Below are 13729 nucleotides of genomic sequence, written 5' to 3'. Positions count from 1 at the left end.
TTAAACATGTTTCCATTTATTAATATGTAGTACTTTTAAAAAGGAAGAAAATCGCTTATTTAAGTTAATACATGGAAATTATGACAAGCAATTATTCAAAGAGAAAAGAGATCAACATTCTTTGGTAAACAAATTTTTAATGTTTTATTATAGCTGTATCAGTTTTTTACTAAGGTATTATGAACGGTATTTTTTTCTAGATTCTTTTAAATAGATTATTTGATGTTCCACATGATCCATATGTCAAAATTAGTGATTCTTTTTGGCCACCATATATTGAGCTGCTCCTGCGTAATGGAATTGCCTTGAGACATCCAGAAGATCCAACCCAAATAAGATTAGAAGCCTTCCATCAGTAAAAGGATGGTCTCTTTTTTCACACAGTACTTAATGAATCTTGTCATTCAAGGATAATGGAAACACTGAGGATTACTTGGACAAAGAACATTATTTGCAAATCAAAGCACATAGTCCCTCTTCCTTTCATCCATAAAATGACACATGCCACCTACAATTTGTAAATGGTCCCTTAACATTCAATTAGTACCTTGGTGTTTTCAACTCGATGGAAAAGAATGCAAGTAAAAAACATTCTAGACTTAATCATAATAAACTTTTGATGTATCTTACTTCTGCAGTATTCTTTGTTAGTTTATGATACTGTTACTGTAATGTTTTCCTTTTGAATTTGTGACAGTTTATTTTATGTATTTTGAGTTCCATTTGGAGCTTATATCTCAAAATTTAGCAATTATAATGGAAAGGCCATTTAATTTGTAGATGGCTTTAAAATTGACAATATCTGATATAGAAGGAATCGTAATTTAAAAGCATGTAGTAAGTCTGTTCCATGTGTATTGCCTTATTTCTAGATTTAAAAATTGGAACAGAAACTAATGGATAAGTGTAGCATGAAAACTATATCTTAATATGTATTATATAACAAGTGATATATATTAAACCGTGCTGTTTCTGTTTATTATTGCTAACAAAATTGTGTCCATAAAATTTTGTTAATTCTCCATGACCTTTCTGTAAATAAAACTCTTTGGTCTAAAAGTCTCTCTACCTTTTTTGGTGATGTGGCATGATATTTTAATAAATTAAATAGACTTTTTCATAGGTAGAAAAGTGAGGATATTATAGGACTCATTCAAGATTACATATAATCTAAACTAGAGAATTCCACATGCTTTTAGTACCATTAATTTTCTAAGCGGATGTAGTGTGTACTTTTATATTTGAAAATGCGGTCTGCTGTTTATCCACATTTCTTGCTTACCTTCAATACTTCATCTTTTTTAAAGTAAGCAAATACTCCTCCAAGTATATCTTACACCTTTTAGAGAGAATAGAAATACTGTTAAATTTTAGAGAATGTAAGTTCTTTTACGGGAAGATGACATATAAAGTACCTTGCTAGAATAGTCAAGTTGGGAGTCAAAGGAATGAGCATCTTTTTAGTCCTTGAAGTTACTGGAGAAGGGAGAAATGGTTCAGTCAGTATAACCCTGACAATAATTCTACAAAGTAGATAGTACTGTTGTCCATGAACTTCTTTGTGTTGCAGATTACAGAAAGAAATAAAGTAGTAAACATCTTGATTTATTGGGCAAATCTTCATTCACATTTTACTGATAAAGATATTGGTTAGGATTTTTTTAGTGCAATATCTTGTGTAAGACTTTAAGGAAAACTATGATGATTACATCTCACTTTACTTGACCCAGGCTTTTTACCAAGATTATTTGCCCACTTTTGATATCAGTTATAAACAAAGTAAGTTATAGTAGAATTGTCTTGATTTGTATTCCATCTAAACTTACAGCCCTTGTAAGCTGTCTATGGTTTTGAGTATGTTGGAGAAAGTGTTTTAAGTTCTGAAGACCATTATGTATTTTTACTTTTCACTGCTTTAAGATAATCCCTGGAATCTATTAAGGTTTATAATTTGCTTTAATTTTACTGACTCTTAAATATGATAATGCAAAATATCAGAAAGTAATACCACATTCTAGCTTTCCCACATCAGATGGTGATGTTAGCCTAATTTAAAAACAAAAAAATTGATGGGGTGCCTGGGTGGCTAGTTGGTTAAATATCCGACTTTTGATTTCAGCTGAGGTCATGAGCTCATGGTCCTGAGATCTAGCTCCATGTCTTTGGGAATGTAGCCTGCTTAAGATTCTCTCTCCTCTGCGCTTCCCTGCTCCGTGTGTGCATGTGCACACACGCCCTCAAAAAAGAAGAAAAGAAAAAATTAAAAACAAATTGTTTTAGTCTACCAGAAAATATACTTAACTTTGTTATTGGTTGATGTGTATGCACGGATTGATTTTGGAGAAATTAAATATCTGTTCGGTTGAAAATTCAACCCAGTTGAATATGACCCTTTTGAGACTTAAGATAAGTTTTATGTGGTTGTAGGTCTATGTTAACATTTCTGATTCCCTATTTTCCTTAATTTACTTTTTAGTTTATTTAGCTATTAGTTAACTTCTTTTTTCCCCCATAACTTTTTTTTTTTTTTTTTTTAATAGCCTCCACACTTAGTAAGGGGCCCAATGCAGGGCTTGAACTCACTATCCTGAGATCAAGACCTGAGCTGAAATCAAGAGTCAGAGGCTTAACCAATTGATACACCCAGTTGTGCCCCTTCCCCCAGCACATATTATATTTAAGTGTCTCTAAATAACATTTATGTACATCAATACTTTGAAGTCAAGATACTTGATCTTATTTATGTATTAATAAATAAGCACATATATTTCTATAACACAGATTTGTTTTTCAATATATTGACAACTATTTCAATATGATTTTTTAAAGTTTTACTTATTTAAGTAATCTCTACACTCAACATGGGGTTTGAACTCATGACCCCGAGACCAAAAGTCACATGCTCTTCTGAATGAGCCAGCAAGGTGCCCCTCAATATGATTTTTTTTTAATTGAGTTATAGTTGACATATATTTTATTAGTTTCAGGTGTACAACAAAATGATTTGATGTTTGTGTATACTGTCAAATGATCACCGCAGTAAATCTAGTTATCATCTGTCACCAGGGTTAACAATTTTTTTTTACTTGTGACAAGAACTTTTAATATGCAATACAGTATTATTAACTATAGTCACCATACTGTACATTATATCCCCATGACTTCTTTGTTTTAAAACTGTAAGTTTGTACCTTTTGACACTCTTCACCCTTTTTTCCCACTTCACATTCCCTGCCACTGGCAACTACCAATCTGTTCTCTGTATCCATGAGCTTGTTTTGGTTATTGTATTTTTTATGTTTATTTATTTTTGAAAGAGAGAGGGCATGCTCATGAGTGGGGGAGGGGCAGAGAGAGGGGGGTACAGAGGATCCAAAGCAGGCTCTGGACTGACAGCAGATAGCCCAACGCAGGGGTTAAATTCAAAAACTACAAGATCATGACCAAGCTGAAGTCAGACACTTGGCCAACTGAGCCACCCAGGCACCCCTGTTGTTATTGTTTATAGGTTACACATATAGGTGAAATCATATGGTATTTGTCTTTGTTTTTCTCTCTGACTTATTTCACTTAAAATAATGTCTTCAGGGTCCATCCTCATTGTTGCAAATGGCAAATTCCATTCATTTTTTGGATGAATAATATATATATATATATGCCACCTTTTCTTATTATTTTTTTGTTAATGTTTTTTATTTTGAGAGAGAGGGAGACAGAGGAGAGGCAGAGAGAGAGGAAAACACAGAATCCAAAGCAGGCTCCAGGCTCTAAGCTGTCAGCACAGAGCCTGATGCGGGGCTCAAACTCACAAACCATGAGATCATGACCTGAGCCGAAGTCGGACACAGCTAACTGGGCCACCTAGGCACCCTATACCATCTTTTCTTTATCCATTCATACATTGATGGACACTTAGGTTGCTTTCATGTCTGGGCCATTATAAATAATGATGTAGTGAACATAGGGTTGCATCTATCTTTTTAAGTTAGTGTTTTCATTAGTTTGCTTCTTTGTTGCTTTTACCAAGAATTGTATTTTTCAATTCTCTAGAACATTCTTTATTTGAAGGTGAAGTTGGGTTAATTGTAAGTGTATATTGCAAACTCTAGGGCAATTGCTAAAAATATTTTAAGTATAATTGATGTGCTAAGACAAGAGAAAAAGTAGAATTGTGTAAAATGTTCAGTTAAAATGAGAGAAGGCAGGAAAATGGAAGACAGAGAGGACAAAAGCAATGCATAGAATACAGTAACAAATATGCAAATATTAATCCAGTATATCAGTAATCACTTTAAATGTGAATGGACTAAATACACCAATCCAGGCAGGACTGTCAAAGTGGATGAAAAAACAAGACTCAGACTCTGTGTTTTCTACAAGAAACTCATTTGATATATAAGGACCCTGATAGATTAAAAGTGAAGGTATGGAGGAAGATACACCATGCTAACACTAATCAAAAGAAACCAGGACTTTATTAATTTAAGACGAAGACTTCTGAGCAAGGAAAATGACCAGGGCTTACAAGGAACATCACATGTTGATAAAACTGCCAATTCTCTGAGAAGACATAATAGTCTTTAATATATATGCACCTAACAACATCATCACAGTGTGTGAGGCAAAAACTGATAGAACTGCAAAAAGAAATAGATCATGACCTGAGCTGAAATCAAGAGTCAGACACTTCACTGACTTAGCCACACAGGCACCTTCAGAAAAAAATTTTAACAAAAGAACAAAGATTACCTATTTTATAGAGAAAGAAAGAAATATAACAAAATTCACATAATTTAAAAATATCATAGTGTCTGGGAAGAGCCCCAGTCTTACATTAGAGGCAAGGAATTAACTTCTTACACCTCCATAAATGCTGAAAGTACATGTGATTAAATGTATTAGAGCAAAACAGTTTATTACAGCACTGCAAACAAGAGCATCAGCATTGTTGTACTGGATTTCTTTATCTCCAAGTCCCACAGAGCAATGTGATGGAGCTGGGTGGAGACTACACCTGCAGTGAGTTTTGCCATGGCTGAGAAGACCAGGAGGAGAATGCTGAGCGTCGTCTGTAGCAAGCCGCAAACAAGGCAGACCTCAATGGAGAGCAAGTACTTAAAGCATTGTCACATTGTGGTTACCTTGACATAGTTAGTTGCCAATATGACCAGTTCAGAAAGTACTCAATGTCAAAAGATGGGTAGTTTTGTGGTCAGCAAGAGCGTGCAAGAATCATCGATCATGTCCTCGGGAGGACTATCTTTCCTAATACAGATAAGAGACCAAACATAGTAGTCCTAACAGTGAGAATCTCCTTGACTCACAAAGCAGAATTCAACTGCAGTATATAGGAAACATACCTAAAACAAAGTAATTCAGAAGGGCTAAGCATAAAGGAATGGAAAAAGGTCTATAAAGCGTAGAGAGACTTTTGGCCCATTTTGAAATTGGATTGTCTTTCATCCTACTGAGTTTTGAGAGTTTTTATGTATTCTGGAAACAAGTCCTTTATCAGATACATAATTTACAAGTATTACACAGGCTCCTGGGTGAGAAAAACAGCAATAGTAGAAACACTGGTGAAATTTGAGTAAAGTCTACAATTGGTTAATAGTAGTATACCAGCAGTAGTTTCCTGGGTTCAGTAATTTTAATGCAGTTATATAAGATGTTAACCTGAGGGAAGCCAGATGAGAGATATATGGGAAATCTCTGTACTATTTTTGCAACTTTTGAATCAGTTTAAAAAGCTAAAAAAATAAGGCTTCAAAGTGATGAGTTCTCACATTAGTATACTCTTTATTTTAACATGTGACATTGATAAAATTTAGAAGAAAACAAGGAAAAATAACAAGACTTAAAAACTAGATAAACATTGGAAGATCAGCAATCAGAAGAGAAATAGCTGTGAGTGGAAATGACTCTGGGTTTAGAAGCAACTTAGTGAATATGAGATTTTGGTTCTTTCTTGGAAATGAATATTAAAACTTCTCCATATGAGAAGGAGGACTAGAATCAAGGTCTCTCATTAAAGCTAAGGGCTTGAGTGAGTCTCTTCACAGTCAAAACCTTGTGAAAGGAGATCTAAAACAAAAACTACTGAAGATTATAAAGCTGTGAGTGTGAGAAAGTGAAAGTGGCAACGATGCAAAGATACAGCTTTATGGCCAGGAAGTAAGTGGGGATATTTAAATACCCAGTGTTGCTTGGATAGTGTAATAGCCAGTCTCCAAGATAAATGATCCTCCTCTGCTGGTATTCATGTCCTTGGGTGGCCCCACCTCCACATATTGTGTCAGTGTTGGTTTCTGTGACCAATAGAATATGGCAAAGAGATAGTGTGCAGCTTCGAAGGCTAGATCATAAAAGACATTGCCTCTTCTATCTTGATCTCATTTGGATTGCCAAGTTCTTGAAGAAGCTTGACATCATGATATGAGAACACTCAAATAGCTTGTGTTGAGGCTCATAGGAGCAGAAACTGAGGTCTTCTGCGAACAAAGCATCACTCTGTCTCAGCTGTGTAAGTAAACCATTTTCAGCTTTCAGATATCTAACCCTGGCCAAAATCTTGACAGCCTCCTCATGAGAGACCCTGAGCCAGAACTCTTCAGCTAAGCTGTTTCTGAATTTCTGAAACACTGAAACTATCAAAAAAATAAATGGTTATTGTTTTAAGCCATTAACTTTTGGATTATTTTATTATATAGTAATAAATAATTTTATCATGGAGATGCTAAAACACCATAATAACTGCTTATGGACTTGGGGATGGGAGAGACTAAAGCAATTTTAAAACTCCTACGTAAAAGGGGGTCAAAGTAAAGGGTGAGGAAAAGAATAAAAATGACAAACCATAAACATAACAGTTTTCCTAGTAAAGTGACCAATCAAACAAAAATGTTAAATAAATGAAGGAATTTAATGCAAAGAGCCAGAGCAACAGATTTTATTTTTTGCATCTTCCTACTTTCTAAGGGAACTAAATTTTGTTTGGGTAATCCACTCTTGTCTACAGAGCCATGTATTTAGCTAAACCAAACATGGTTGTCTGTATCCCCTTCTTAGTGATTTATTTAAGAATACATTTGGTGCAATATTGACTTAATATATATGTCTTCTGAGGAACTTTTGGGATAGATATATTTTTTTTTTTTTTACTGATTAAAAAAATATACAGGAGGAGATGACTTCTTCTGGTGGATGTTACTGGGTCCGCATGGAACATCTGGAACTGTTTAGCCATTTTGTAACCATAAGTAGAGCTGCCATGGACAAATCTGGCGTATTTAGTATGGCAGAGTCACAAAAGAGAAAGAACAAATTCTGATAATGTTATTGAGCTAGTGAATTAGTTGACCCTAGAGGTGCTTTGCTAGGGAACATGATATATAAGATAATAAATTCTCCTTCTGGTTTAAGTAAGTTGAGACAGATTTTTTATGTTACTTGAAACTGAAGGTATCCTAGCTAGTAGCAACATCCAACAATGAAACATTGACTCTCAGTGAAATTAATTTTATGGAACAATCTGATGAAGACTTTAAAATGTGTATTTTGAGGTTGTTTGAGAAATTTTTCATCTAAAAAAGCTAGAAATTATAACACAAAAATAGGAACAAATGAAAGAACATTTGGCTATGAAAAGGAATTAATTACAAAGTCCCATACCTGATTAATATAATTTAAATATAATTCTATAACTGAGATAAACTCTTACCTGGATTGAGTCAGAGATTGATTTAATAAATTGAAAGATAATTTGAAGAATTCATCCATAAAGATAAAAAGATAAAAATTATGAAGAGCAAATAAGAGATATAGAGGACAAACTGAGGAACTCCACCAACATAAACCTTCTTAAAGAATAGAGAGAATGCTGAATACGTAATATTTGAGTACATAATAGCTGAAAAATCTTCAGTATGCAGAACAACAGAAGCGTTCAGAAAAAGATGCTCACTGAATTCTGTGCAAGATAAATAGAGGTAAAACCACAGCATGAAATCGTTTGCAAAATATCAAGGAGAAAGAGAATACTAAAGGTACTAAAGAGAAAAGATAGTTTAGTAAGATAGAAATAGCAATCATATCTTTCATCTGCAACAACAGATGGTGAGGCTGAGGGTGGTAAAAAGGTCATCAGCCTAGAATTCCATAATAAGCTAAACTATTATTCAAGAATGAGGAAAAAACAAATTTTCTGACATAAAAACTAAAAACCTTTCCTACTGCGTACTCTCCCTAAAAAAACTCGTAGCAGGTATACTTCAAGAAGAGAAGTTAACTTCGGAGGATGGGGGATAAAAGAACCACATAACTTTATTTAATATCAGCTAATGAAAGGAAGAAATGTAGAAAGAAATTGTTTCCGGAAAAGATGTTGCAAGGATTTCTACTTCAGAACATCTGGTTATTCAAACAATAAATACAACCTATGCCTAAAGGAAAAATCCCTACAAGATACCAAGTTTGTATTAGCATGTTCATGGTGGGAAGAATAGCAGTTTTTCCACATTGTTACCATATACTATATGCACATAAGTTGTGATGTATCTTTAGGAATCAGAAGTAAGGAATGAACTTTTGGTAGAAAGTTAATTTATGCAAAAATACTTAAGGTTTTTTGAAGACAGAGTTGGATTTCCCTCTTATTTTAGGGTGTAAAGTGTTCATTTTGAGTGGAGCATGTATATATATATATATTTTTTAAGTTTATTTGTTTTGAGAGAAAGCAGAGAGAGAGAGAGAGAGAGAGAGTGAGAGCGGGGCATGGACACAGAATTCCAAGCAGCCTCCACACTGTTAGCAGAGAGCCCAGTGCGGGGCTCTAGCTCATGAACTGTGAGATCATGACCCGAGCCGAAACCAAGAGCCAGATGCTTAACCGACTGAGCCACCCAAGCACCCCCATGATATGTATTCTTATTGTCGAATGGCAGTAAGACAAAGGGCTGTTTTTGCTTCAGGACAATTGCATGTTATAAAGAAACTATGTTTGCTTTTTTCAAAGAAAAAAAGTGAAGCAAGTAGTCAAAAATCTCTCTTAGAGCATACAAAGAGTCCTAAAAATCAAAGAAAAAAAGTTAAAATAGACTATCTTAGAATTAGGAATTTCTATCTACAAACTCTGTCTTCCTTTAAAGGGTTAGAAGGTAATCCATAGAATGGGGAAAGATATTTAGACTATCTATATCCAACAAAGGACTTAAATCTGAAATATATAGTGTACCCCCAAAATCAATAAATAGAAGACATTCATCCCAGTTAAAAATTATCCTGGTAAAAAAAGTTAACAGACACTTCACAATAGAGAATAAATATTTTGACAATGTTTTAACAATAAAGGAGATAGAATCTGAATCCATTCAGGCTCTGTAACAAAATACCACAAATTGGGCACTTATAAACAACAGAAATTCCTTTGGCACAGTTCTAGAGGCTGGAAATCGGCTATCAGGGTGCCAGCATGGTCAGGTGAGGGTCTTCTTTCTTGCTCTTAGTGCCTTCTCACTATGTCCTTACATGGTGGAAGGGGGAGGGATCTCTGTAAGGTCTCTTTTATAAGAACACTAATTCTATTTATGAGGATTCTACCCTCCTGACTTAAGCATCTCCCAAAAGTTCTACCTCCTAATATCATCACATTGGGCATTAGGATTTCAACTTGTGAATTTTGAGGGTGACGCAAAGATTCAGACTATAGCAGAGAGGAACTCTAGTTTCCAGCTAAGGTGAAATAGACACACTTCTCCCTATTTCTCCCACTAAAGCTTGGCACATTATATGAAGAATGCATGTTAAGAAAATTGAAAAGTGGACTGAAAAAAACATACTGGCTAGAGACTTGGTGAATTGTGGTTCCATTTGCTGCATGGAAAAGACAGACGAACATGTCTAATTCTGTATATCACAAGAAGTTTGTACTGCCTTGTAAGACACAGCCAAGTAGACATTTAGCTCTCAGAGTCATTGGCGTATAGATGGTCTTTAAAGTCAAGGAAAAGCATACATTAATCAAAGGAAAAAATCAGTTGATAAAGAATAGAATGGGTATCGGGACTGACTCCTGGGCATTTTACTATTTAGTAACTGGGAAGAGGAGGAGAAAGGACTATGCAGTCATACAAAAACTAGAAAAGTACAGTATTTCCAGAAGTTGGGAGTGATTGATTCAATTGAATGTTGCTGGGAGTTCAAGAACCACAAAACTGACCACCAGAATGGCAACATGGATGTCAGAAAAATCCTTAGGTGGACTTTACTGAGTTCTCTATCATTTGAAGCTCTATCATTTGTGTCACTAAATTATGTAGTGTATTGCATTTTCCCTTATCACACTTTCATATTGTTTCCCAATTTATGAATTTATTGAGGAAAGGAACCTTATATTTTGTTACTTCTTAGCCTTCTGCACAATGCTAAAGAGTGGCACTTATTAGCATATTGGGGTTTTTATTTTTATCTCAGTAATATACTTTAGCTTCATCTTCTCTTTTTTGAATATTAGATATTGTATAGTATGGTTATAAACCATTGATTACACTCACTCTTTTCAATCTGTTTTTTTCTTTCTGCTATTGCTCCCATATGCTAATAAAAAAGTAAATAAGTAAGTAAGTAATAAGTAGTTAAAGCTGTTTTGCCTCTGAAATTTCAGAAATTGCCAGATTAATTGTAATAACAAATAACAGTAATCTTTCTTTCTTTTTGTAAAATTGTGAATTATTCCCACAATACAGAGATTAAAATAATAGATAATAGAGATTCACATACACTCAATACATTGAATTAGCCGACATTAACATTTTATGATGATTCCAATTGTTTTATTTTTCAAATAAAATTTTATAGATTTAGTTGATACCACTTTGTGCTCCTTAATTTTGTTCTTTTCTTTCTCCCCCAGGTTAATTATGATGTTCAAGATACTCTATGTTCTTCCCATGAATGCTTTTGTAAGTCTGACATATATATTTGTTGTACTATTAAGTTTATATAAATTGCACAATATTATGTACATCTTATCCCAATTTGGATCAACATACCCTATTGAAGCATTTCAACTTCCAGTTATATAATTTATTCATGTTGACATTTTTGTAGATTTAATTCATTTTAGTAATTCCAAGCAAGCATAAAATCAGAATTCATCTCATTTTTCTGAAAATACAAGCAAACAGTCTAATTTTAAGAAATGCCTTCGTTTTGGAGAGCTGGCTGGCTCAGTTGGTTGAACGTCTGACTCTTGATTTCAGCTCAGGTGATGATCTCACTATTTGTGAGATCAAGGCTGGAGTCAGGCTCTGTGCACACAGCGCAGAGCTTGCTTGTGATTCTTTCTCTCTCTGTCTCTCTCTCTGTCCCTCCCCGACTTGTGTGCATGTGCATGGCTGCACATGCTCTCTCTCTCTCTCAAAATACATAAAGAAGTAAACAAACTTAAAAAAAAAAAAAAGAGGGGCACCTGGGTGGTTCAGTCAGTTAATCTGACTTTAGCTCAGGTCATGACCTCACAGTTCATGGTTTGAGCTCGCATCCCTCTCTGTGCTGACAGCTGGGAGCATGGAGCCTGCTTCAAATTCTGTCTCCCTCTCTCTCTGCCTGTCCCTTGCTCACACTCTGTCTCTCTCTCAAAAATAATTAATAAACATTAAGAAAAACAAAGAAATTCCTTGGTTACTAAGTAAAAAAATTAAATCTAATTTACATGCTAAGACATTAAAAATTGTAAGTTAAAAGTCTGTTCTTACCTCTAAAAGTTTCTCGGTCTCTATTCTTGGGCTCTCAAACTCTTCTGCCTTTGCTCCTATTTTTCAGTCTCTAAAATACATATATACATACATGGTGTGCATCCATCCATCTATCCATACATACATACAAGTTACCTTCCTCTCTCAATTTTCTGTTTATTCCTTTTTTGGAATCGTGAGCTCCTGACCTGAGCCAACACCAAGAGTCAGATGCTTAACTGACTGAGCTACCCAGGTTCCCCTAGACTTAACATTTTTCATCAATTTATATATGTATGTACTTTTCTGTGTGAATATTCTACTTCAGTAAAAAGTTTTTAAAAAAGAGACAAAAGAGATAGATTAACCTAATGATATGTGGATCCTGATTTCAATACAGCATTTTTAAGCGTTTATTTGCAGTTGAGGGAGGTCATCTGGTATTTGCTGAAATTAAGGAATTATTAATGTTTTAAGAGTAAGTGTGGTATAGTAGTGGTTAATTATTTTTTGTCCTTATATTTTAGAAGTACAACTTTATTTAGAAATATTTAATGGATGCAGTGAAATGTTATCTGGGATTGGCTTCAAGATAATCCAGTGGGATGGAGCAAGTAATGGGAAACAATTGGTCCTGTGTTGACAGTTTTTAAAACTGGATTATGTACAATTTGGGGTTCGTTATATATTGCTCTGCTTATATGTATGTTTGAATTTTCTTTAATGCAGTTAAAATGTACATACATATGGACACACATATAAAGTTAAACTGACACTTCATTGCTCATGCTAATAATTTTTCTCCCTTACTCATATTTTTCTTAGTCATTTGGAGGAGAAAAGGGATCTGTTGGAAATTTTTCATTACTCTTTTTAGACGCAGGATGGCACTGTTTGAATAAGTAATTAGCCAATGTCCACTTCTCAATGAATATGCTCCTATCCTTTACAAGGTTGATACTTTTAGGGCAGTTTGTCTTAGTTGAGAGCAAAAACTTTCCAGATAACTTGCAGAGATAATACTACTCACGCATTAACTTTAGTTTCCTGTGCTGGCTGTATCTAATACCTATTTTTTTTATTTTTAAGGTTTTGGTTCATAACTATTTAAAAGGTAGTTTCAGGCAAAAACAGCTCTGTGCCCACTCTTAGTTGAGAGCAAAAACTTTCCAGATAACTTCTAGAGATAATACTACTCACACCTTAACTTTAGTTTCCTGTGCTGGTTGTATCTAATACCAGTTTTTTGTTTTGTTTTTTGTTTTTATTAACGTTTAGGTTCACAACTATTTAAAAGTTAGTTTCATGCAAAAACAGCTCTGTGCCCACTCTTTTTATCTTTTGTGTTTACAATTATTGCTAGGAGATTAGTCATCCATGTATTTTAATGCAAATACATCTATCTATCAATCTTCTATCATCTATCTATCTCCATATGAATCCTCGTTATTTAAAACTGTCAATGCCAAGCACAGAATGTATTTCTACATTTTCAATGGCATTGAGCCAAATACTACTGATTAAGGTCAAGATGAGGACTATTGACTGTGGACAGATGCTTTCCCCTTTCAACCCTCAGAAAAAGAATGGAAATAACTGTATTCTTGGACGTTCTCAGTCTGATTCATGCCTTCTTTTAGCCAACTATTCATGTATTCACCAGAAGAATTACACCTACTACCTCCGGTGTAGGAAGAAAAAAAAATGTCAAATGAGCAATAATGTTAGCAGAAGCTTGAAACTTAAGAGCGGGTATTCAGAAAGGTCCTCCTCCCCACCCCCTTCCCTCCGGTCCAATTCCCCTTTCTGGTTCTGGCCATCGGAAATTGACTTGGCGGTAACTACCGACTGGAATTTCAAGGCGTCAATACCCCGCTCCCCCGCCCACCGCCCCCCCCCACCCCCTCCAGCCTCGGAAACTCTTAAACCTCTCCCTACCCTACACTCAACCATAGAGACAGATAAATGATGCAGCAGATTACACCGCTGAAAGGCAG

The 13729-nt window shown here is 34.8% G+C and overlaps 1 protein-coding gene across 4 annotated transcripts in view; it reads left to right on the top strand.

Moving 5' to 3' along the window:
* CENPK (centromere protein K) overlaps window positions 1-13729 on the top strand; it is a 57963-nt gene that overhangs the window by 35231 nt on the left and 9003 nt on the right. For 2 of the 4 annotated variants that reach the window (XM_053223417.1, XM_027041058.2), the window contains exon 11: window positions 201-1078. In XM_053223417.1, the coding sequence (XP_053079392.1) occupies window positions 201-359 (159 nt within the window). In that variant the 3' untranslated portion in view covers window positions 360-1078. Of the gene's footprint in view, window positions 1-200; window positions 1098-10909; window positions 10959-13729 lie in introns of those variants that run through there. The other 2 variants (XM_027041071.2, XM_027041062.2) reach the window with 2 other exon arrangements.

This window comes from Acinonyx jubatus, chromosome A1 (assembly GCF_027475565.1).
Source record: "Acinonyx jubatus isolate Ajub_Pintada_27869175 chromosome A1, VMU_Ajub_asm_v1.0, whole genome shotgun sequence".
Taxonomy (NCBI): Eukaryota; Metazoa; Chordata; class Mammalia; order Carnivora; family Felidae; genus Acinonyx; species Acinonyx jubatus.
This window is presented reverse-complemented; position numbering and strand designations above follow the sequence as displayed.